This window comes from Oncorhynchus keta, chromosome 36 (assembly GCF_023373465.1).
Source record: "Oncorhynchus keta strain PuntledgeMale-10-30-2019 chromosome 36, Oket_V2, whole genome shotgun sequence".
Classification (NCBI taxonomy): Eukaryota; Metazoa; Chordata; class Actinopteri; order Salmoniformes; family Salmonidae; genus Oncorhynchus; species Oncorhynchus keta.
Window position 1 is genome coordinate 16,393,755 of NC_068456.1, and position 21,639 is coordinate 16,415,393.

Here is a 21,639-nt window from a genome sequence, read left to right on the forward strand (position 1 = left end):
ACGAGCCTACCAGATGAGCTAAATCACTTCTATTCTCACTTCGAGGCAAGCAACACTAAGGCATGCATGAGAGCATCAGCTGTTCCAGACGACTGTGTGATCACGCTCTCCATTGCCGACGTGAGTAAGACATTTAAACAGGTCAACATGCACAAGGCTGCGGGGCCAGACGGATTACCAGGACGTGTGCCCCGGGCATGTGCTGACTAACTGGCAGGTGTCTTCACTGACATTTTCAACATGTCCCTGATTGAGTATGTAATACCAACATGTTTCAAGCAGACCACCATAGTCCATGTGCCCAAGAACACAAAGGCAACCTGCCTAAATAACTACAGACCTGTAGCACTCACGTCCATAGCCATGATGTGCTTTGAAAGGCTGGTAATGGCTCACATCAACACCATTATCCCAGAAACCCTAGACTCACTCCAATTTGCATACCGCCCAAACAGATCCACAGATGATGCAATCTCTATTGCACTCCACACTGCCCTTTCCCACCTGGACAAAAGGAACACCGATGCGAGAATGCTATTCATTGACTACAGCTCAGCATTCAACACCATACTACCCTCAAAGCTCATCACTAAACTAAGGAACATGGGACTAAACACCTCCCTCTGCAACTGGATCCTGGACTTCCTGATGGGCCGCCCTCCAGGTGGGGAGGGTAGTTAGCAACACATCTGCCACCTTGATCCTCAACACTGGAGCTCTCCAGGGGTGTGTGCTGTCCCTTCCTGTACTCCCTGTTCACCCACGACTGCATGGCCAGGCACGACTTCAACACCATCATTAAGTTTGCTGACGACACAACAGTGGTAGGCCTGATCACCGACAACGAAGAGACAACCTATAGGGAGGAGGTCAGAGACCTGGCTGGGTGGTGCCAGAATAACAACCTATCCCTCAACCTAACCAAGACTAAGGAGATGATTGTGGACTGCAGGAAAAGGAGCACCGAGCACGCCCCCATTCTCATCTATGGGGCTGTAGTGGAGCAGGTTGAGAGCTTCAAGTTCCCTTGGTGTCCACATCAATAACAAACTAGAATGGTCCAAACACACCAAGACAATCGTGAAGAGGGCACGACAAAGCCTATTCCCCTTCAGGAAACTAAAAAGATTTGGCATTGGTCCTGAGATCCTCAAAAGGTTCTACAGCTGCAATATCGAGAGCATCCTGACCAGTTGCATCACTGCCTGGTACGGCAATTGCTTGACCGCAAGGCACTTCAGAGGGTAGTGCGTACGGCCCAATACATCACTGGGGCAAAGCTACCTGCCATCCAGGATCTCTACACCAGGCAGTGTCAGAGGAAGGCCCTAAAAATTGTCAAAGACCCCAGCCACCCCGGTCATAGACTGTCCTCACTACTACCACATGGCAAGCGGTACCGGAGTGCCAAGTCTAGGACAAAAAGGCTTCTCAACAGTTTTTACCCCCAAGCCATAAGACTCCTGAACAGGTAACCTAATGGGTACTCAGACTATTTGCATTGTGTTCCCCCCAACCCCTCTTCTACGCTGCTGCTACTCTCTGTTTATCATATATGCATAGTCACTTTAACTATACATTCATGTACATACTACCTCAATTGGCCCTACCAACCAGTGCTCCCACACATTGGCTAACCGGGCTATCTGCAATGTGTCCCACCACCTGCCAACCCCTGTTTTTACGCTACTGCTACTCTCTGTTCATCATATATCCATAGTCACTTTAATCATACCTACATGTACATACTACCTCAATAAGCCTGACTAACTGGTGTCTGTAGCCTTGCTACTGTTATTTTCAAATGTCTTTTTACTGTTGTTTTATTTCTTTACTTACCTACACACACACACACACCTTTTTTTCGCACTATTGGTTGGAGCCTGTAAGTAAGCATTTCACTGTAAGGTGAATTCGGCGCACGTGACAAATACATTTTGATTTGATTTGATTTGACATCTTTGGTTGCTTAGCACACTACCTCACTCACTATGTTTAGCACATGGCCTCACATGTGAATTCTTAAAAAATGGGTGAGACTAAAGCTTAAGAGAGTGTGAACGATGCTGAATGGTGTAGACAAATAAGAGCTCACCATTAGGTGTACCAAAATATCCAAGGGACGTTTTCTCAAAACAGAATGTGTTTCCCATTGTTCCTCAACTGTAGTGTATAATATATAATTTTCTAGCAGAGTCTGCACTTTTATCCGATGTAAAAAACGCTATTTCAAATTTTGCTACATAAGACCGAATCGAGCCGGTCGGTCACACATGTCAAAAGAGCTCTTTGCAAAGACTCTGGAAGGTATTGGAAACATGACACATCTGACGAGTAATGATTGTTTTTCAACAGGTTTAGATTGTATATTTCCCGTCAAGTATATATGTCCTAGGCTGCTTCATCGTACTGTAGGTTTAATTGAAGTGGTTTTGATGCTTCAATGCCCTTGATGCTTCAATGCCTTCTTACAAGGTGTGATTATGTTGCTGTCTATGGATGTATTCCTGCCCACTCCTTTTTAAGCGAACGATGTTCACCAGATCAATTGTTTAATCAGCTGTTATATAGTGACTGCTAGTCACAATTTCAAGCCTTCTTCGGATTGAAGTAACAGTAATTCAAACATGGATTGAAGCTTAGTTGGAAACCTTTCCTCACAATGAATGATTTGTGATGACAACAGATTGACTTCCACAGCAAGCATGTTAAGCCACACATTAAGTAGAGGATATCTCACCAAAAGTCAAAAGCGCTTTGTTAGGAGTCAGCGATTAATGTTTAACATCCATTGTACTGAGCTGAGTGTCTTGAAACATGGATACTAGGCCTACATTGGGATGCTAAGCAGTGAGCCAGAAAAGCACCCACATGGGTTTAGCTCCACAGGGTTTAGAGCTTTGGAACTTTGGTCATGAGATGAATCAGACAGAGGTATTATAAACCTCAGCGCTCTGTAACTCTCTCAGTGACTATTAATGAAAACCTTCCCCATCAGAAACAAAACCTTGTATACAGTGTTGCATCTGTCCCGCTGTCAAAAACGTGATTTTCCTGTGGTTTACATATATGTGACCCACCGCCTCGATTCGGTCTCATGTAGCAACATTTGAAATTGTGTTTTTTACATTGCATATAAGTAAGGACTCAGAGCTACAAAATTGTTTAACATAGTCTGCAGATGAGGAACAATGGGAAAGTATTTCTGCTTTGATCCTTGAATGTTTTGGTACACCTACTGGAGAGCTCTTCATTGTCTATATCTATTCAGCATCGTTCACACCTTAGCCCCATCCATCTATTTAAGGTTTCACATGTGACACCATGTGCTAAACAAAGTGAATAAGGTAGTGTAATATACAACCAAAGATTTCAAGAAAGTAGTAGCCTACAATAAAGAAAAACAAAACTCCAGGTAAAAATACACTTTGGCCAATATCCTAATTTAAATTGATGGGTCATGCTATAAGAAATGCTATAACCAACCCCCAGCCACATCTTAGCTAAGTGGATGGGTCACTATTGTCTAGACAGGTACACATGTTCATGAAATACAATAGATGGCCATAATGAACCCCAGAGACACCTGGCTAACTTGATGGATCATGTAATCATTCTCATGCGAAGTGGAGTCTTTTGTTTAGACATGTAGCTAGCTAGCTAAACAATTATCCATAATCTCAACCCATAGCTACAGTACAAACAGATTGTCATAGCTAGCCACAGTGCATTAAATGCTGGAGTATGAATCTGCAAGTACAATTGAAGTCAGAAGTTTACATACACTTAGGTTGGAGTCATTAAAACTCATTTTTCAATCACTCACACTTTCTTGTTAACAAACTATAGTTTGGGCAAGTCGGTTACATTGTGCATGGCATAAGTAATTTTTCCAACAATTGTTTACAGACAGATTATTTCACTTATAATTCACTGTATCACAATTCTAGTGGGTCAGAAGTTTACATACACTAAGTTGACTGAGCTAAACCCATGTGGGTGCTTTTCTGGCTCACAGCTTGGAAAATTATTGAAAATTATGTCATGGCCTTTGAAACTTCTGATAGGCTAATTGACATCATTTGAATCAATTGGAGGTGTACCTGTGGATGTATTTCAAGGCCTACCTTCAAACTCAGTGCCTCTTTGCTTGACATCATGGGAAAATCAAAAGAAATCAGCCAAGGCCCCAGAAAAAAATTCGTCTGGGTCATCCTTGGGAGCAATTTCCAAATGCCCGAAGGTACGGCGTTCATCTGTACAAACAATAGTACGCAAGTATAAACACCATGGGACCACACAGCCGTCAAACCGCTCAGGAAGGAGATGCCTTCTGTCTCCTAGAGATGAACGTAGTTTGGTGCGGAAAGTGCATGTCACGACTTCCGCCGAAATCGGCTCCCCTCCTTGTTCGGGTGGCGTTTGGTGGTCGACGTCACCGGCCTTCAAGCCATCGCCGCTCCATTTTTCATTGTTCCATTTGTTTTGTCTTGTTCCTCGCACACCTTGTTTACATTCCCTAATCACACTGCATATATATATTCCTCTGTTCCCCCCATGTCTTTGTGTAGAATTGTTTTGTGATGGGTTTGTTTATTCGCGGCCGTCTGGGTTTTCACCCTGGTATTGCCTGTAGCCTATTTAGGGTTATTGTTTGGTGAACTTGTTTGTATTATATTTGACGGTATTTTGCGCCCGTCTATTTGGGTGCTCTTGGCTAATAAAGTCGCCTGATCCCCTATTCTCTGCTCTCCTGCACTTGACTCAAATAACCAGCAGCGAAAACCCTGACAGTGCAAATCAATCCCAGAACAGCAAAGGACCTTGTGAAGATGCTGGAGGAAAAAAGTACACCAGTATCTATAGCAACAGTAAAACAAGTCCTATATTGATATAACCTGAAAGGCCGCTCAGCAAGGAAGAAGCCACTGCTCGAAAAACCGCCATAAAAAAGCCAGACTACGGTTTGCAACTGCACATGGGGACAAAGATCGTACTATTTGGAGAAATGTCCTCTGGTCTGATGAAACAAAAATAGAACTGTTTGGCCATAATGACCATCGTTATATTTAGAGGAAAAAGGGGATGCTTGCAAGCCGAAGAACACCATCCCAACCGTGAAGCACTGGGGTGGCAGCATCATGTTGCGGGGGTGCGTTGCTGCAGGAGGGACTGGTGCATTTCACAAAACAGATGGCATTTGAGGGAGGAAAAGTATGTGGATATATCAAAGCAACTTCTCAAGACAACAGTCAGGAAGTTAATGCTTTGTCACAAATGGGTTGTCCAAATGGACAATGACCCCAAGCATACTTCCAAAGTTGTGGCAAAATGGCTTAAGCACAACAAAGTCAAAGTATTGGAGTGGCCATCACAAAGCCCTGACCTCAATCCCATAGAAAATTTGTGGGCAGAACTGAAAAAGCTTGTGCAAGCAAGGAGGCCTACAAACCTGACTCAGTTACACCAACTCTGTCAGGAGGAATTGGCCAAAATTCACAGTAAGCTACTTAATTGTTACCCAAAAAATATTTGATATTAAGATAAAAACATTACATTGGACCTTTAAGCACAATACATTTGTAACATATTGCATGAACCGGATTGGTAACATCATATGAATTGCAGAATATGTAATATTTCACACAAAATAGATAACATAATAATGTTTTGCTTAAAATGTTGACATACTACACTGAACCAAAATATAAATGCAACATGTAAAGTGTTGGTCCCAATTGGATAACGTTGTACACCAAAAAGTGGTATCTGTCTTGGCTCGTGAGCACCACTTTCAAAACTACTGGCTGAAATTATAAAGGTTTGACAGTGCATCTTTAAGTTTCCCAATATAACTGCTGTGGAGAGGTTAGAACTGTTTGTGGAGAGATCCAGTGGTGTAGTGGAGGGTATACGCTGTATACCCACTTATATTTCAGTGAGCATTGTGTATACTCACTTCTTAATCCCCATGATGCGTGTCAATGTAGTGTAGTGGAGGTATACGCCGTATCAATTAATAAGGCTGATGGAACGGATCAACATTTTTGGCTTAAAATGTGGATAAACTGAATAAAAATATAATTGCAACATGTAATGTGTTGGTCCCATGTTTCATGAGCTGAAATCAAATAAAAATTCCCTACACACAAAAAGCTTATTTTTAATTTTTTTCTCACAAATTTGGGAAGATAATCCATCCAACTGACAGGTGTGGCATATCAACAAGCTGATTAAACAGCATGATCATTACACAGGTGCTCCTTGTGCTGGGGACAATAAAAGGCCACTCTAAATTCTGCAGTTTTGTAACAGAACTCAATGCCACAGATTTCTTAAGTGTTGAGGGAGTGTACAATTGGCATGCTGACTGTAGGAATGTTCACCAGAGCTGTTGCCAGAGAATTGAATGTTCCTTTCTCTACCATAAGCCGGCTCCAACTTTGTTTCAGAGAATTTGGCAATTATGTCCAACTGACCTCACAACTGCAGACCATGTGTATAGCATCTTATGTTCGATGTGAACAGTGTCCCATGGTGGCGGTGGGGTTATGATATGGGCAGCCATAAGCTACGGACAACGAACATAATTGCATTTTATTGATGGCAATTTGATTCCACAGAGGTACCGTGATGGCATCCAGAGGCTCATTCTCGTGCCATTCATCCACCTTCATTTACCTCATGTTTCAGCATAATAATGCACAGCCCTATGTTGCAAGGATCTGCTTCCTGTAATTCCTGGAAGCTGAAAATGTCCCAGTTCTTCCATGGCCTGCATACTCATGTATGACAGAGTATTCCAATTCCTCACACTATCCAGCAACTTTGCGCAGCATTTATATTTTTGTTCAGTATATATATTTTGAATTTTAGTCACAGCAATGTGTACATGTTAGTAGGCCTACATGTGAATGTTCTAAAATGCAAATTGCATGAAAATATTGTTCGCACCACTCCTGCGAGTACAGAGATGGAAATTTAGAAAGAGGGGATATCTAAAGATGCAACAACTATCATGGGTTGCTAATATGACTAGGATAATGCCTTTGGCTGCTAGACAATGAAAGAAAGTTGAAAGAAAACCAATTGAACAGGAGAACGAATATGAGGAAGTCTTTAAAAAATAATTGGCTCCACGTGGTGGGATTTTGACTATAGGCTACTTTGAAGCAAGGTAAGACATACCTCTTAATATGAAGTAAAACCACCGGGTTTTAAACAATTACGGAACAGGAAAAATATAGATGCTAATGATAAGCTTATCTTATCATTAAATGTTAACTAGCAACAAAGTAGCCTGGCAGAATACCATGATTATTTGCATCAATCCAGTGGCCATTTGTTGTGCAAACTTCATCTCATATGCTAAAGAAACACTGCTAACAGTGCTAGGTGCTGAGCACTTGAATTGAAGGGTAACTACACACAAAAATCTACATTCTTAGATTTTTTTTCAAAGACCTCACAAATGGCCTGATGATCTGATATAAGCATTGGTGTGGACTTAGAACATCCAATGTTGTTGTTTTTCTATTAAAAAAGTGTGACTTTGAGAGTGAAAACCTGAACATTTTGGTCAAATTTGAATAATTAGAATTTCTGTCTCAGTTGAAAACCTCATTTATCTGCTTCAACAGAAGGCCTACTTGCACAGTACACCTTGGGTTGGTCTGACTGTGAAAATACCAATATGGGATTTATCATTTTTGGTCATTCAGAATGTTTCTCATTAAAACAAATTCACACAGGGCACCTTTCCTTCGCTGGGTGGGCCGTTTGGGAAATGTCTGGCAAAATCAGAGTATATCTACTTCTCCAGGCACCACTACACCACTGGAGACATCATAACTGTTTTTGGAGAGATATGAAAGGTTTAGTGGGCCGCGGGGCTCTATTGACTTTCCATGCGGGGTCTAGCTTTACTGTAGAATATTGCACTAATATCTATTTATTTTTGCTTTTTACTTTAGTATCCCAGGATGGTGTCTCAGAGTATGGAGAAAAACACCTCTCCCACTCATATTTATAGAATTGATTATAAACTATGACACTAGTGCTAGAACTAGCTAGTATTGGAATTAGCACTTGAAAGCCATGATAGAGAAGCATGAGGCATGCACACACTCTCTCTCTCTCTCTCTCTCTCTCTCTCTCTCTTTATCTTTCCCTCTCTCTCACACACACACTGATTATGTCTATTCTGCATTTACTGTCAAATGAAAACATAACACCAACAAGCACAGCGGCTGTATCTTGTTCTATCTATTTCTCCATTATAATAAACATATTCAAGTTTTATTTGCTTTCAGGAGGACTGCAAAAGCATGTAATGGTGTTTATTCCATCCCCCATTACGCTTCGAACACACCGACAGCGTCCTTACGCAAAATAGAATGCAGCATCATCTGGATATGTATGTAACATTCACCTTCTGCTACCATTTCTGTCAAGCCTACTACAGCTTGACGCATACGTTGGATACGTATGAACCACATCGAATGCAACGCAACTGCCTCTGCAACGCAATGCTGCAAGGAAAACACAGCTTTTCATTGGAAATGAATGTAATTCTTGAGTACCAAATGCAATGATGCTGTCGATGTGTTCGAAGTGTTAGGGTCACTATGCTGCAGCAGAACTACCCAGGAAAGACTGTCTGATGTTAACACTTCCCAGTCCAGAAGGCTGAATATTGCTGCCACATGAACTTAAAGGCACGGTTACAAAAACTGCAATTAAACTACTAAACTACAAAAAAAAAAATTCAAGACCCTGTCTTTCAAAGATAACTCATAAAAATCCTAAAATAACTTCACAGTTCTTCATTGTAAAGGGTTTAAACACTGTTTCCCATGCTTGTTCAATTGAACCATAAACAATTAATGCACATGCACCTGTGGAACGGTCTTTAAGACACTAACAGCTTACAGACGGTAAGCAATTAAGGTCACAGTAATGAAAACTTAGGACACTAAAGAGGCGTTTCTACTGACTCAGGAAAAACACAAAAAGCAAGATGCCCAGGGTCCCTGCTTATCTGTGTGAAAGTGCCTTAGGCATCCTGCAAGGAGGCATGAGGACTGCAGATGTGGCCAGGGCAATAAATTGCAATGTCCGTACTGTGAGACGTCTAAGACAGCGCTACAGGGAGACGGGATGGACAGCTGATCATCCTCGCAGTTGCAGACCACGTGTAACAATACCTGCACAAGATTGGTACATCCGAACATCACACCAGCGGGACAGGTACAGAATGGCAACAACAACTGCCCGAGTTACACCAGGAACGCATGATCCCTCCATCAGTGCTCAGACTGTCCGCAATAGACTGAAAGAGGCTGGATTGAGGGCTTGTAGGTCTGTTGTAAGGCAGGTCCTCACCAGACATCACCGGCAACAACATCGCCTATGGGCACAAACCCACCGTCGCTGGACCACACAGGACTGACAAAAAGTGTTCTTCTCTGACGAGTCATGCCCCTTGGGCGGTGTGTCACAGCATCATCGGACTGAGCTTGTTGTCACTGCAGGCAATCTCAACACTGTGCATTACAGGGAAGAAGACATCCTCCTCCCTCATGTGGTACCCTTCCAGCAGGCTCATCCTGACATGACCCTCCAGCATGACAATGTCACCAGCCATACTGCTCGTACTGTGCATGATTTCCTGCAAGACAGGAATGTTAGTGTTCTGCCATGGCCAGCGAAGAGCCCGGAACTCAATCCCAATGAACACGTCTGGGACCTGTTTGATCGAAGGGTGAGGGCTAGGGCCATTCACCCCAGAAATGTCCAGGAACTTGCAGGTGCCTTGGTGGAAGGGTGGGGTAACATCTCACAGCAAGAACTGGCAAATCTTGTGCAGTCCATGAGTAGGAGAAGCACTGTAGTACTTAATCCAGCTGGTGGCCACACCAGATACTGAGTGTTACTTTTGATTTTGACCCCCCCCCCCTTTGTTCAGGGACACATTCCATTTCTGTTAGTGACATGTCTGTGGAACTTGTTCAGTTTATGTCTCAGTTGTTGAATCTTGTTATGTTAATACAAATATTTACACATGTTACGTTTTTGCTGAAAGTGAACGCAGTTGACAGTGAGAGGACATTTCTTTTTTTGCTGAGTTTGTAATTAAGTTAAACAAATACATTGACAGTAGCTCTAAAACATCTAGTTTTTTGCCAGTGTCCTGTACGCATTGTTTGTTTACAAAGCTATTGTGCTGCTTTACTCCAACACGCAAATAATGAATTGATTAATGAGTTAATGAATAATACAGGTGAAAAGAGCTAACAGAGACAGGCCAACAGGTAATAGAAAGGTGCAAGAAGATAAGCTTGTAGCTGCAGGTGTGTTTAGTGAGTGCTTCCATCTCTGGCCGGCTGCTAGCTGAGGCAAACCATGAGGCACGGAGCCCCAGTCCCTTTGCCTGCGCTAATCACCCCAGTCATTATGAAGCGGGAGGGCCCCCTGATTACATCTCACAGTGTGTAATGAATATCTCCTACTTTTTTTCTGGCAGGGACCTCACAGAGACATTAGCTTACTCTCCAGCTCTTCTGTTCCAGCTCCAGCTCTCTTCTTTATTCCAGGTGACGTGGTAACAGAGACAGTAACAGTAGTCGTTTGTGGACAGCGTGCAATATCATGCAAGGCCGGCTCACTTAACGTCACGTTGAGGGACGTCCAGTTTGGGTTACTGGACCGCTAGCTGCAGGAGCGGGTGTGTGCTGAGGGGATTTGGTTACGGTAGCAGAAGGGTTGTTGTGAGGAGAGGGTGTTTCCATGGAAGGCTGTCACCAGGTGACGGTTGAGTCTGGGATGTCTTTGACCTGGCTTTTACAGGACCTGGCCCTCAGGCTAAAAAGGTTCTCTGTAATGCCTCTGCCCTGTCAATTAGAGCAAACACTTAGAGCTGTCAGTCGAATTATCACACCTTTTACATAATTATTATAGTATTATAATTGATTAGACAACTAGAACAAAACACAATGAAATTGTGCATTTTCTCAGTGCAGGAACAAAGTTATGTTTTTGAATTAAGATGTAACAAGTCGAACCATCGACAGCCGTCATTGTTGAAATCAGACTATAGTGAAGGGTCTGTACACATGCTGATAAACACATACTCCTGATGGTGCAGTCTCTTTGTTTACGGCAGCGTTTTTATGGTAAGTGCTGCTTACACTCTTAGAAAGAAGGATTCCAAAAGGTTTATTCAACTGTCCCCATAGGATAACCCTTCTTGGTTCAAAGTAGAACCCTCTGTGGAAAGGCTTCTACAGTGCAATCGGAAAGTATTCAGACCACTTGACTTTTTCCACATTATGTTACATTACAGCCTTATTCTAAAATGTAATACATTATTTGTTGTCCTCATCAATCTACACACAATACCCCATAATGACAAGGGGAAAACAGTTTTTTTTAAATTTCAGCAGATGTATTAAAAAATCTAAAAACATAAATACAGTATTTACATAAGTATTCAGACCCTTTGAAATGCGACTTGAAATTGAGCTCAGGTGCGTCCTGTTTCCATTGATCATCCTTGGGATGTTTCTACAACTTAACATGATTTGGAAAGGCACATACCTGTCTCTATAAGGTCCCATAGTTGACAGTGCATGTCAGAGCAAAAACCAAACCATGTGGTCGAAGCAAATGTCTGTAGAGCTTTGAGACAGGATTGTGTCGAGGCACAGATCTTGGGAATGGTACCAAAAAAATTCTGCATCATTGAAGGTCCCCAAGAACACAGAGTCGTCCATCATTCTTAAATGGAAGAAGTTTGGAACCGTCAGAACTCTTACTAGAGCTGGCCGCCTGGCCAAACTGAGCAATCAGGGGAGAAGGGCCTTGGTCAGGGAGGTGACCCAGAACCCGATGGTCACTCTGACAGAGCTCCAGAGTTCATCTGTGAAGATGGAGAAACTACCAGAAGGACAACCATCTCTGCAGCACTTCACCAATTAGGCCTTTATGGTAGAGTGGCCAGACGGAAGCCAGTAAAAGGCACATGACAGCCTGCTTGGAGTTTGCCAAAAGTCCCCCAAAGGACTCTCAGACCATGAGAGTACTGAGTAAAGGGTCTGAATACTTATGTAAATTTGATGTTTCAGTTTTATATTTTTAATACATTTGCAAAAGAAATCTAAAAATGTGTTTTTGCTTTGTCATTATGGGATATTGTGTGGAGATTGGTGAGAATTATTACTTTTTAAATCCATTTTATAATAAGGTTGTAACGTAACAAAATGTGGAACATGTCAAGTGTTCTGAATACTTTCCAAATGCACTGTACATGGAACCCAAAACGGTTTCACTTGGAACCAAAAGGGTTCTTTTACCTGGAACCAGAAGGGGTTCTTCAAAGGGTTCTCCTATGGGGACAGCCGAAGAACCATTTTATATTCTAGACAGCACCTTTTTTCTAAGTGTATAGACTGATTTATGGTACCATGTGTGTTGTACAAGTTGTATGAATTGCATATCTGCATGCATGATTGATTATGTTTTGTATGTCATTAATTCATTGATCAGTCAGATGACACACAGTACTGTACAGTATATCACTCACAATGCTTTGGGGAGGAGTTGGGCTCTAATTGTGTCTAATTTTAAACAGATGATTTTGCAATTCTCAATATCTGTCTCCAAGGGGAGGAGTTTCAGATAAATGATGTTGGAGGCAAACTTTCTAAAGAACGATCCTGGTAAAGATTGTATATCAAACTCAAGGTAACACATGGAAACTCTGTAGAGTGCTCAAACATGGACTGTTAAGCTACTACTGGTAAATGTTTTGAAGGGTCATTAACAATGGTTTTAATCTCCTACCATGTTTCGTTCTCAGAGGTTTTAGTATCTAGCCCAGTGATCCTATTTAGGGACAGTCCCAGACATGCCAGGCCAGGCCATTTTATACAAATGGGATTACATCAATGAGGCTTGATGTCTCAGCCAAGTAGTGCAATGTGCAACATTGGAGGCCTGCATTGGGACCTACACTGGCCCATTAACTGGAACATCCTTAGATGATTAAAACACGCACACACACACACACACACGCACACACAAACAAACGTACACAAACAAACACATGCGCTCCCACAAACACTTCCACCAAACACACACATACACAAACACACACACTAGATGCCGTAATTGACTGCTTGATAAGTCGAGGCGTAGATTGATGGCTTGATGGTTTCTTTCTGCAGGGGTGGATGTTGTTTTTTCTGGCTCTGTTCCAGTAGATGCTCAGAACATCTACTCAGTGATTGTGACAAGACAATACAGATTATTTTCTTTCTTGTCTCGTCAGCTACTTGAACAGAGAGAGAGCCAGACTTTGGACAGGCATTTCTGAAGCATAGCTTATATGACTTATATCCACTCAGGATACACATGGACACAGCAACAACTGTTTTGAGTGTATATTCAAATTTACTGCAGCTTATTTCTTATAGACTAGCAGAGGTGGGACCAAGTCACTATTATTCGAGTCACAAGTAAGTCTCAAGTCACAAGATCTGAGTCCCAAGTAGAACGGGTCAAGACTCGAGTCAACTCCAAGTTGTGCATTCTAAGAGCAAGTAAAGTCTATAAATCTATACTGTACATGCAACGACTTGTTCAAACACAAATCGCTGTCTATTTATCGAGGCTATAGGACAGCCCTTTGCGTTATTTTGTCTGCAATTATTAGCCTATGTAATTGTAAAATTTGGATCTTGCAGCAGTGGTAAGCCCATGAAATCAGCAGAAGGCAGGTTGACGTGCTGAGAGTGTAGATTTATTTACAGGCCTTGGTGATCCATTGGTGAAAGCGCCATATCATACAAAATATACAAGTATACAACCAATAAACTGGTTCTACAATGTAACAGGCTTTTTTCCACATCCATTGTTACATTGGTACATTCATCTTAATCAAACTTAATGATTATGAATGATATTCCAACACCATGCATACATGGAACAATCATTTTATTTTATTCAACCTTCTGACTCCAAGGAGCACAGACCACGTGGCCTATTTCTAGTTCTATTTCTCCTATTACGCACAACAAAAATGACAGAGACATAGGACACAGATAGACAGAACTACCAAAATAACCGGTGGAATCATGAACAAAGGAATCTATACGTTGAATTAAATAAAACAGAACTTCTTCCTCATGAGTTTTGCGAATGTTCATGTGCACTATAAACATCGCGACAACTCAGAGCAGGGTAAGAACTGGTAGGCGACAAAATGAAAATGTATTATAGTAGGCCTATCAAACATGAAATAGAAATGTCTACGTGTTACAATCACCAGTAATGTAATGTAATGATGAAACGCTTGCAATTATTGTAGTATTAGATGGAATATAGATATACCAAATCAAAATCAAATCAAAATCAAATGTATTTATATAGCCCTTCGTACATCAGCTGATATCTCAAAGTGCTGTACAGAAACGAAGCCTAAAACCCCAAACAGCAAGCAATGCATGTGTAGAAGCACGGTGGCTAGGAAAAACTCCCTAGAAAGGCCAAAACCTAGGAAGAAACCTAGAGAGGAACCAGGCTATGTGGGGTGGCCAGTCCTCTTCTGGCTGTGCCGGGTGGAGATTATAACAGAACATGGCCAAGATGTTCAAATGTTCATAAATGACCAGCATGGTCGAATAATAGTAAGGCAGAACAGTTGAAACTGGAGCAGCAGCATGGCCAGGTGGACTGGGGACAGCAAGGAGTCATCATGTCAGGTAGTCCTGGGGCATGGTCCTAGGGCTCAAGTCCTCAGAGAGAGAGAAAGAAAGAGAGAAGGAGAGAATTAGAGAACGCACACTTAGATTCACACAGGACATTGAATAGGACAGGAGAGGTACTCCAGATATAACAAACTGACCCTAGCCCCACGACACATAAACTACTGCAGCATAAATACTGGAGGCTGAGACAGGATGGGTCAGGGGACACTGTGGCCCCACCTGAGGACACCCCGGACAGGGCCAAACAGGAAGGATATAACCCCACCCACTTTGCCAAAGCACAGCCCCCACACCACTAGAGGGATATCTTCAACCACCAACTTACCATCCTGAGACAAGGCTGAGTATAGCCCACAAAGATCTCCGCCACGGCACAACACAAGGGGGGCAACCCAAACAGGATGACCACAACAGTGAATCAACCCACTCAGGTGACACACCCCCTCCAGGGACGGCATGAGAGAGCCCCAGTAAGCCAGTGACTTAGCCCCTGTAATAGGGTTAGAGGCAGAGAATCCCAGTGGAAAGAGGGGAACCGGCCAGGCAGAGACAGCAAGGGCGGTTCGTTGCTCCAGAGCCTTTCCGTTCACCTTCCCACTCCTGGGCCAGACTACACTCAATCATATGACCCACTGAAGAGATGAGTCTTCAGTAAAGACTTAAAGGTTGAGACCGAGTTTGCGTCTCTGACATGGGTAGGCAGACCGTTCCATAAAAATGGAGCTCTATAGGAGAAAGCCCTGCCTCCAGCTGTTTGCTTAGAAATTCTAGGGACAATTAGGAGGCCTGCGTCTTGTGACCGTAGCGTACGTGTAGGTATGTGCGGCAGGACCAAATCAGAGAGATAGGTAGGAGCAAGCCCATGTAATGCTTTGTAGGTTAGCAGTAAAACCTTGAAATCAGCCCTTGCTTTGACAGGAAGCCAGTGTAGAGAGGCTAGCACTGGAGTAATATGATAAAAATTTTTGGTTCTAGTCAGGATTCTAGCAGCCGTATTTAGCACTAAATGAAGTTTAGTTAGTGCTTTATCCGGGTAGCCGGAAAGTAGAGCATTGCAGTAGTCTAACCTAGAAGTGACAAAAGCATGGATTAATTTTTCTGCATCATTTTTGGACACAAAGTTTCTGAATTTTGCAATGTTACGTAGATGGAAAAAAGCACATAAGGTCTATGCATTTCAAGGTGTGAAAGCAAGAGCAAACATTTCAGCGGGAGAAAAAAAGCCCTCCACTGGCGGGAGGTTGGAGAGTACAAGTGAAGAGCAGTGCCTATGGTGCCTCTTCTCCACAGTAATATTTGATTTTAACCACAAATTCCAATCACAAGCTTCATAAGTAAAATATCAATATCAAGCAACTGTTACATACCAAAAGACCAGTAGACCTACAGTATGGTAGTAATTGTTAAGTTAATATTATTGATCACCAAACGATTTTTGGAGCTGTATATTTATTTCTAATGGCAATCCCTCTCTCTCTCTTCAATTTGATGTTTGTGCTGCACCGAACAGCAAATCAGCTGTTTGTTCTCTTGCTCACCCAACCTGTGTTGATTGACAGTTTGCTGGTCCAGTCAGTGTGCAGAGTGTGCATTTCACTAGCCAATCTGTTGAAGTTTTTTTTTTTTGCAAGGGAGATGCTGCGGCTACCATCTCTGGCTGCGTGTAGATTAATCCATGTAGACTCTGTGCCACAAAATGAGTGACAAAACATTACAAAACCTGGCCAGATAATTTCAAGTCATCAGTCTCAAGTTAAAGTCGAGTAGAGTCTTGAGGCTCCAAGTCCAAGTCAAGTCTCAAGTTATTTTATTTTATATCAAGTCATCAAATTTGTGACACGAGTCCACAACTCTGTAGACTAGAATATAGCCTTCTACAGGAAACCTCGGAAATCTGTTGTATGGCCCTGACCAACAGGCACAATGTTCAACTGAAGTTAGGTTGTAATGCCAAAGTGTCTTTTCAACTTTGTTGACCCCTACTTATATACATCCAGTATATGCTCAACCTTTGTACTGTAGAATCATCAGAACATGGAAAAACATCTTCATGTCCTGCATGTGAATCTTTAGTTGCCGAGCGTGATTGATATCAAAAGTCATCCTCGTTATTGACGAGGATGAAGACAAGCTTGAAGTGGCTGCCAGCAGATGGGATGTTAAAAGAGATTATACAGGTACCATGAGTGTTAGATCAGCTCTTCACTCCTTTCATGTGTAATAGAAAGATATGATTCCCTTTTATCAAGACACTTCCGACACTCAGAAGCAGAAAAGAGCTAGTCGGGGAAGAAGAAAGTCTGATGAAAGAGATGCGAAGGAGCTGAGAAGCTGTTCGTGTTTAGGGCTCCTACTGTACCCTCGCTGGATAAAGCCCAGCCTTGTCAGTCTCCATGTGATCCATAACCGTGATTGCCCCCCTCCCTCAGCACAATCTGTTTGATCTCACTGCTTCACTTCCACTATGTTATTCCAGCCACATACATGTCCTACAAGAGATACTGACTGAGATACAGACTCGCAGCAGAGTTTAGAGGTTGAGAATCATGTTGTAGTTACAGAATGTTTCGCCAGATGTTGTCATATAAAAAGTATCATCCAAAGTAAAGGACATAGTTAAACTTTACACATTCAGTAGTCAGTGATGGAAAAAGTACCCAATTGTCATACTTGAGTAAAAGTAAAAATACCTTAAGAAAATGGCTCGAGTCGAAGTGAAAGACACACAATAAAATTCTAATTAAGTAAAAGCCTAAAAGTATTTAGGTTGAAATACACTTACGTATCTAAAGTAAATCTAAATGCAAAAATATACTTAAGTATCAAAAGTACATTTTCAAATTGCTTATATTTAGCAAATCAGACGGCACAATTTTCTTGTTGTAAATTGTTTATGGCTAGCCAGCGGCACACTCCAACATCCAGACATCATTTACAAATAAAGCATTTGTGTTTAGTGAGTCCGCCAGATCAGAGACAGTAGAGATGACCATTCAAAATGTGACTAGTACTTTTGTGTGTCTGGAAAAATGCATGGAGTAAAAAGTACATTATTTTCTTTAGGAATGTAGTAAAAGTTGTCAAAAATATAAATAGTAAAGTTAAGTACAGATACCCCAAAAAACTACTTAATTAGGTAGTACTTTAAAGTATTTTTTACTTAAGTACTTTACACCACTGTCAGTAGTCCACCATCCCATTGGGGTAGTTGGATAAACAAAAGAAGGAACGGAGACATGACTTCAACTAACAATTTTCTAATTTCACCACCATCTTCCTCCAATACTATCAGCATGTTCCTTTAGAGTCACAGTAAAGCCTGGGTTGTAGCTAGAAAACATGCTCATGGCTTTGTTTACCTTGTACGCCAGGAAAACATTCAGTTGACTCACTATGCCACCAAGTTTGTGCTCCCCTTATTCTCTTCTCCTAGAGTCACATGGATTTCTTTCTCCCCATGAGGACAGGGATGTTATGACAGACAGTTTAGGCTCAGACAGGAAGTCATCTGGGGCGAATCCTGAAAGATGGCCCTCCCCTCTCTCCAGAGTTTCTGGGCCCTGAAGACTGGCTTCAAACGTGTACTGATCAGCCCTGTTAAGACAGATAGATGTACATGGGAAATGAACCTGGCTTCAAAGGGAACACCACTGGGATGAGAGCGAGAGATATCAAGAGGCGAAAATAGAGAGAGGTAGAGAGAGAGAATACGTAAAAAAAATGTCATTGTCGCAGTTGAAGAAGAGATACAACAGCTGGGGTTGTTCTCCATTATCCCCTTGTGTAATCCGCTAGATATATCTATGATTTGTGTGCGTGCTTGTGTGTCTGTCTGGATGTAAGTCTCCCTGGATAAGAGCATCTGCTAAATTACAAAAATGTAAAACATTTAAATGTCTGTTTGTCTTGGTGGTATGTATGTGTTCTTGTGTCACAAATAATGATTCTGTCAGCATATGTGCTAAGATGACTGACAGAGACGCTGATTGTGTTAAACAGGCCTTTGATATGATCCGGGGGATATCTGTGACTGCTTGCCCTGCCACCTTATGTTTTAATATCACATTTTGCACCGTATCTCCTTCTCCCAGAATAAATCAACTGAGGATATTCTGACTCAAAATACCACTTACAGATACAAGCTAAAACACTTCTATTCTTCTCTGAGACACCTTGCCTCTGTATAGGGAAATATATGTATGTGCTGTGTACTGTGTACTGTGTAATTCAATCACATAGGCTACATAGAGTGACAAGAACACACTAGGTGGTCTACTGTGATAGATGTGTCCAGCGAGGATTTGAAAACACTGAAGAAGGAAAAAAATGTTTCTTCATCCGCTCTTAAGGTTCCTTGTAGAACTCTTGACTGATAAAGAGCCTTTGAGTTAAGTGGGGGTTCTTGACATGACATCTACTATCATAATTCTGTCTTTCAGGCCATATGGTCAATAGAGCTATATTCCTGCTGCCATATATCTTCAAAGAGGATCAGCACAGTTTTGGAACACTCATTACTTTTTTGTAAGCCATTAGTGCAGTGCTCTACGATTAGATTATTGTTCACTTCTTAGAATATAAGAACAATTATTGAACAATGACTTTGATTTAAATTGTACTTTGAAATAAATGGAAATTGTACTTTGAGTTTGAAATGAAATGGTACTTTGTTTGAAATTGAACATTCTACTTTGTTTTGTGCTTGGTTGTATAATAAACTATTGGTATATTTGAGATGTGTTTAGTCATAATTGATTATTATTTCAATACAGTTTAAATAATTAATGTATTTTAATGAAAATTCCTGAAGAACCACCATATGAGAGAACCATTGGAGAACCAAATGTTTAGAGATCTACGTAGAACCATCAATGCTGTGCTTCAAAGGGTTGGATTATGGTTAATTTATAAACATTTATGCTGTTTCCTTGTGTAACCAATAATGGATCTTTGTAGAACCTTTCATGCTGGATCCTTGTGAATCTAATAATGGATCTTTGGACTTTTTAGCATTTGTTTGTTTGTTGGTAGTGCTCTTTAAAGAACCATCCCATTTATGGTTCTTCAGTGATCCCAAACAATGTCCAATATGGCATCGCTATCAAGAACCCTATTTGGTTCCAACTTGCACCTCTATTGTTGATGCATTTATTGTGTTGGGATAATGTGATGTCTACCCAATTCACACATGATAACGTACACACAGAATGTGAGCAACACGCACATGTGTCCCACAATGGCTCAGTAACAACCTTGGCTGTTCTGTACAATTTCTGTGCATGTGTGTCTGTCTTTGTTTGCCCGCCTGCGTGTGTGTGTAGCCTATGTACACGTGCGGTCGTAGCCTGTTATTTGAATGAGTATTAGGTACGTCCATTATGAGCAGTCTTAGCTAACAGGTGTGTGCTGGACAAGAACATCTGGGCTGAAATGTGTTATCTCTGGCCATTTCATGAAGTTTCCCTCTCTTCCTCCCGTCCAGGTGGGCAGGCAATAACATTTGACAGAAGATGCGACGGGGGCCATGTCTCTTCAGATGGCTGGGGATAAGCATGGCGCTCCTCTCTCTGACCACCTACAGCTGGGCCCAGAAAACCGAAGGTACAGTAGATGGACAGGCCTTAACGGGATGTGTGAAGTTGGGTATTGTGACAGCAAATCAATCAATTTCCATTGTAAAATTGACAATTAGGTGTCGATTCTATTATATAGAATGTTATATGTGCTGAGTGAAAACATGCATACTGTTTAAGGTAGACCTTTTCACTGGAGTGTATGCATGTGAGATTTTTCGAAAAGCATAATAACAAAGAATCCAGAGATTGGCTGGTAAGATGAGGGGGTCAGGACAAATGACCAGGACAAATTGTCTGAATTAAGCCAGGGGGTCGAGGGAGAGCAGAGCGGTAGCTAATTACTTTCTTGGATGGATGTATAGATATTCTCTATGATACTTAATCACGGTGCACTCACAGTAAGCTCCCTAGTGTCAAGCATTTCCCTCGTCATCAATATGACTCAAAAGGCATTATGTTAAATATTTATACATCCCTCATTACTGTCAGTACAGTTGAATTAGCTGGAGAAGAGGGTGCTCCTTGTAGTGTAATGTACTGTACAGTGAAAATATATACTTTGTAACACTCCATTAAAATGTTTCTGAGACAGTCAGTAAATTCTGAACTGTAAAGTACAATAACTAAAGACATAACCATACTTGACTTCCCCAGTGTGATACTGTTTCTAACTTGCCCCAAAGATTTTTTATTTTATTTAACTAGGCAAGTCCGTTAAGAATAAATTCTTATTTACAATGATGACCTACTGGGGAACAGTGGGTTAACGGCCTTGTTCAGGAGCAGAATGACAGATTTTGACCTTGTCAGCTCAGGGATTTAAACCAGCAACCTTTCAGTTACTGGCCCAACACTCTAACCACTAGGCTACCTGCCACCCCAGGATATGTCACTTTACTTCAAGAAGTGTCCTTATTTCCTTCCTTCCTTCCTTCCTTTCTTCCTTTCCTCCCTCCCTCCCTCCCTCCCTCCCTCCTAAAGTATGATAATTGTACAAAAATGGAATGGAGTGCCTCCTCAAGGTGAAAGCAAAGCATTGTGGGTTCCTTGTGGAAACTGTCTAGATGCATAAACAGCCAAGCATCTGCCACTGTTGAGTGAGGAGAGTACTGGCCTAAAATATCATAGTTTTTATTACCCCTGGAATATGGATTTATTTGTACCGTTTTACAGTTTCTGTAAAGTTAGTCTTCTTTTAATGCATGGCTTACCTTGGAGAAACCACTGAAGGTAATGCCTTCAAAGCTGCAATCTTTCACAGTTTTATAGAGTTTTGGCTGGCACGCACATCAGCT

General features: G+C 41.7%; 1 protein-coding gene across 2 annotated transcripts in view; it reads left to right on the forward strand.

Moving 5' to 3' along the window:
- LOC118369714 (protocadherin-15-like) overlaps positions 1 to 21,639 on the forward strand; it is a 269,223-nt gene that overhangs the window by 15,902 nt on the left and 231,682 nt on the right. For both annotated transcript variants that reach the window (XM_052498598.1, XM_035754342.2), the window contains exon 2: positions 20,251 to 20,369. In XM_052498598.1, the coding sequence (XP_052354558.1) occupies positions 20,279 to 20,369 (91 nt within the window). In that variant the 5' untranslated portion in view covers positions 20,251 to 20,278. The remainder of the gene's footprint in view (positions 1 to 20,250; positions 20,370 to 21,639) is intronic.